Source organism: Etheostoma cragini, chromosome 16 (assembly GCF_013103735.1).
Source record: "Etheostoma cragini isolate CJK2018 chromosome 16, CSU_Ecrag_1.0, whole genome shotgun sequence".
NCBI lineage: Eukaryota > Metazoa > Chordata > Actinopteri > Perciformes > Percidae > Etheostoma > Etheostoma cragini.
In genome coordinates, this window is record NC_048422.1 from 4,714,064 (window position 1) to 4,718,628 (window position 4,565).

The window sequence follows — 4,565 nt, forward strand, 5'->3', positions numbered from 1 at the left end:
TGATTGGCTGCTTAGAAATTAAGTGTTAACGAGCAGTTGGACAGGTGTACCTAATAAAGTGGCCGGTGACTGTACATCCAAAACCATTGCCCAAATTTCAGGATATAATAAAACAAAGTTAAAAGGCCCCCCTATTACAAATATGAATGAAAACCAACTTACAGTCTGACATCCAAATAAGTAATTCCCCAGGGATTGTTTAGTAACCCCCAAGAACAGATAGAAGACATCACAACTTGTCGCTGAGCATCCTCATGTTCCTTTTTCTCTCAAGTTTTGACAGCTTCATTAGTTCATTCCATATTTCACCACAAAAAACACACAATGGATATGTTGCCATGGAACCGCCTGTTGCCGTAAAGCCATATATAAAGCATTGTACGTGTGATTAAAGCTTGACATGTTTTCCATTTTCTGCTATTTTCAGATTGGTCAACACCCTTTGTTTACTCTAACACTACGCAATAAAACAGGACATGAAAGTTTGCTGCACCTGGGTCTTTAATATATTGTCTTCTGTGACTGTAATGTCATATTATAGTACCTTATTTGCTTCTTGGCAAAAATATTTTCCTTTGATGTTGTTACAAATAAAGCTGCTGGGATACAACACTAATGTAAGTCAAAGTATTAACATCATTATCCTCATCGTCATCATATCAGTATATGTGTATTTGTCAGCCAAGAAGTAAAAAGAAACATCAGCATAGAAAATACAAACTAGGTTTGTGTTGATTTTGTAACAGTGTCACTACATAGTTTGTCCACTAGGGAAGTGGTTCTCAAACTTTTTTCAATAATGTACCCATTTTGAAATGTCTTTTCAGCCAAGTACCCCCTGACAAACGCCACGCTATCTTGTTCTTCTATGGTACTGACAGCAGCAATTGCAATATTGAATGGTAAATATAAATGAAAACAGATACCCAAAAACTTGTTTCACTGTTATTGCATTATTGCATATTTGTAAATGTCAGTTTTACATTTGGGGTGGTAGGGTGGCAACTGAAAGACAGATCAAAATCTTATCCGTCATTAATGTAATCAATAATCACTCAAGTTTAAAACACAAGAATAAAAACCTTTTACTTCCAAAGTGATTTTCAGGTCTTTCATATAAAGATGTACACTAGAACAGATAGCTAAAGTCAAAACATGGCTTTATCTTTAAATTAGATTTTTTTAAAAACAAGCTGCTCATTTTCTCAGGTCAAACTATAAATATTATATAAAGTTAATAAATGGACCAGTTTATATTATTACACTAAATAGTAATAAACTAAATATATTATTACACATAATACTAGCATAACTATTGCAAATCAATCAAAAGTGTCACAGAGCAATAATTCGCTATTCTGCCTTCTCAATCGCAAAGTAGCATCAGTTCGTTCAGCATTTACTGTCCAGCCCAGTTCTTCTGATGAGGCATGAGTTGACCACACAACCATGATCATTTTAATACTAAGCCATACACAAAGTACCAAATATATTAAAGAATAACAACTCATTACACTTGGATGAATAAATGAAATATTATTTTTTTATGTTTTCATATGAGTGTGTATGTGTGTGTGTGTTTGTGTATCTATGATTCAATAATTACACTGTGTAGGTTTATATTTATTCATTTTCTTTATTCTAAAACAAAATGTCTCGCAGGTCTTCCGACTCCTTCCCGCTGCCGTTGATTTCAATGCTCTATCTGTCCCTATCATGTTACCAACAACTGTTGCCCTCAATGCTTGCTCTTGGGGGAATTTGGTCCTTGTAAATTATAGTGTGGTCTAGACCTACTCTGTAGTGTCTTGAGATAACTCTTATTATGAATTGATACTATAAAGAAAGTTGAATTTTAATAAGGCCTTTGCCGCTAGAGGCACTCGGGCAAAAAAATATTTGAAATGCCTAGGAAAGAATATGAACAGTATTCATGAGGCCACGCAGCCCTCAAACCTCACTGGGCAACTGGTTCTGGTGCGTGTTCAATCGATTAAAATGTATTTATATAGCACTTTAGAGCAACCAGCAGGTATCCAAAGTGCAAAACAGAATGAGTAAAATCCCATCATACAATAGAAAGAGTGAACATAAAAAACAGTAAAATCAGAAAAGGTTACAAAGAAACAAAAGAGTGAAATTGTCACACCACTGCTACATATTAAAAGCCAGACTAAACAGATATGTTTTGAGTTTGGACCTAAAAAGAGCTTCATCTGTAACTGTGCGAATATCAGCGGGCAACTTGTTCCAGAGTCTTGGGGCAGCAACTGCAAAAGCCTGACCCCACCGTTTATACTTGGATCTTGGGACTTCTAAAACCAACTGATTTGACGACTGCAATGACAGGTTGTGTTCCCGCAAAGTTAAAATTTCAGACAAATACTCTGGGGCAAGACCATTTAAAGCCTTAAAAACAAAAAACAAAACTCTTAAAATCTACTCTCAAATGCACCGGGAGCCAATGCAGGGTGTAGAGAAAGGAAGTGATATGTGCACGTCTAGTTGTGTTTATTAAAGAGCGAGCAGCAGCATTTTGCACAAGTTTAGGGCGTGAGACAGATAGGAGCTGAACCATTTGTGTTAACATGTGGTGGCCATGTCAAGCTATGCAATGCATATACATACCCCCGTTTGAGAAACACTATAAGACCTGACAAGTTAATTTTTACACTGTAAAATGTCCTACTCAGTATGTAAACACACATAGAAGGTCCAGTCTGGTTGTTAGGCTATTATAGACAAATCACAGCGTAACTCTAGATGCAACGTAAGGTCAGTGAATAATGTAAATATGACGATTAGTAATCATGAACCATACCATTGAGAGACATACCTTTGGGTAATTTAGTAGGTGGTGCATTCCGAGCCCATGCATACATAATGGATGCCTCATCTGCACAGGTGCCTTGTACACTGCCACAGTCCCTTAAGAGAGAAACAACACAATCAATACCACTTAATATGCCCCGATGAAAAAACTGTGAATCCCAGAGATAGTCACAGAGCCCCACAAATAACTGCCCTTCACTGCCATTACAAAGGACTGGCAGACAATAATACAGGAATAAATAATATTTGTCACTGAAGATTCTCTGTTATTCAAGATATTTCCAGAAAAGCAAGGAGCAACTTTATATGCTTTAGATTACTGTAATGTTACTGGGCTTGATAAAATAAACCCAGAACAAGCTGTACCACTGAAGTTTCTTTCACACCTGATCAGTTTGGTAGGGGGGAGAATGGAAGGAAGGAAGGAACAAAAGAATGAAGGGAGGGAGGCAAGGATAGGACGCACCAAGTCTACCAAACTATACCTGTTATAGCGCCCTGACACATTACTACCATATAAAGTTGAAGGAATGAAGGAAGAAAGGATCGATAGAAAGAAGGAACAAACAGACAGATGGATAGATAGACGGATAGATATTGTCCTATATGGGACATTTGTTTTCACAGTCCGTTACATGCAGGTGGGCAATATACACAAACAAAAGTATCAACAGATGCAGAAAGACAGGTATTTAGACACATAGAACAAATATATTAAAACTTTAGTGCGTAACTTGTGGAAATTAATGAATGTCTGTTAAATTCAAGCCATTGCCAATTGAGTTGCTACAAAGTGAATTAAGCTCCACAAAACTCTATGTATTTCACATTGGTTATGTTGAGAAGATTGTATCGCTGAATGACTTTCCTGCACAGAAGCTTGAGTGAGGACAATTACCTCTTCTGAAGAGCCCATTATGTTATTTTTTAACCCCCCCGTGCCCTCCGTGCATTCTAGTAACTGCGTGGAGGAGGGGTGGGGGTGGGGGTGCGATCAAGGAAGGCTATATTATATGGACACGCCGACAGTGTTGATATAATTACTTAGAATTCCTCATGAAGGGAGAAAGAAACTGCGCACTATAGCTATAACAACAACGACAACATAGCGAGATGGGCTGTTAGTGCTATTGCAATAGGGACAAAACTTATAGAAAAAGTGGTAACAGTACAGCAGGGGTTGGATTGTGCTTTTGTAAAGTAACAACAGGAAGTGGGTGCAACAGAAAGTGCTCTGAGCTTATGGATGACATGTAAACAGTTGCCTACTGGCATTGTCAAGTGTTTCTTTAGGCTGTGAGGTGTCCAAACTTGAAGGACCAGACTTCGGACTTTACTCAAGGTATATTTTATTTTGACCAGTTCATCAGGTACCAGGCCGGTATAGCAGCAGGTAAAAAACCTTTATACTCAAAAGAAATGAAAACAATTAAATACAGTGGTGTGAAAAAGTGTTTGCCCCCTTCCTCATTTCCTGTTCCTTTGCATGTTTGTCACACTTAAGTGTTTCGGAACATCAAACCAATTTAAACAATAGTCATTGACAACACAAGTAAACACAAAATGCAATTTGTAAATGAAGGTGTTTATTATTAAAGGTGAAAAAAAATCCAATCCATCATGGCCCTGTGTGAAAAAGTGATTGCCCCTATACCTAATAATAATAATAATAATAATAATAATACATTTTATTTAAAGACGCCTTTCTTGGCACTCAAGGACGCCGCACAGGG

At 37.3% G+C, this 4,565-nt stretch overlaps 1 protein-coding gene across 3 annotated transcripts in view; it reads right to left on the bottom strand.

Moving 5' to 3' along the window:
* pam (peptidylglycine alpha-amidating monooxygenase) overlaps nt 1-4,565 on the bottom strand; it is an 89,079-nt gene that overhangs the window by 56,169 nt on the left and 28,345 nt on the right. For all 3 annotated transcript variants that reach the window (XM_034895507.1, XM_034895506.1, XM_034895508.1), the window contains one exon: nt 2,837-2,928. In XM_034895507.1, the coding sequence (XP_034751398.1) occupies nt 2,837-2,928 (92 nt within the window). The remainder of the gene's footprint in view (nt 1-2,836; nt 2,929-4,565) is intronic.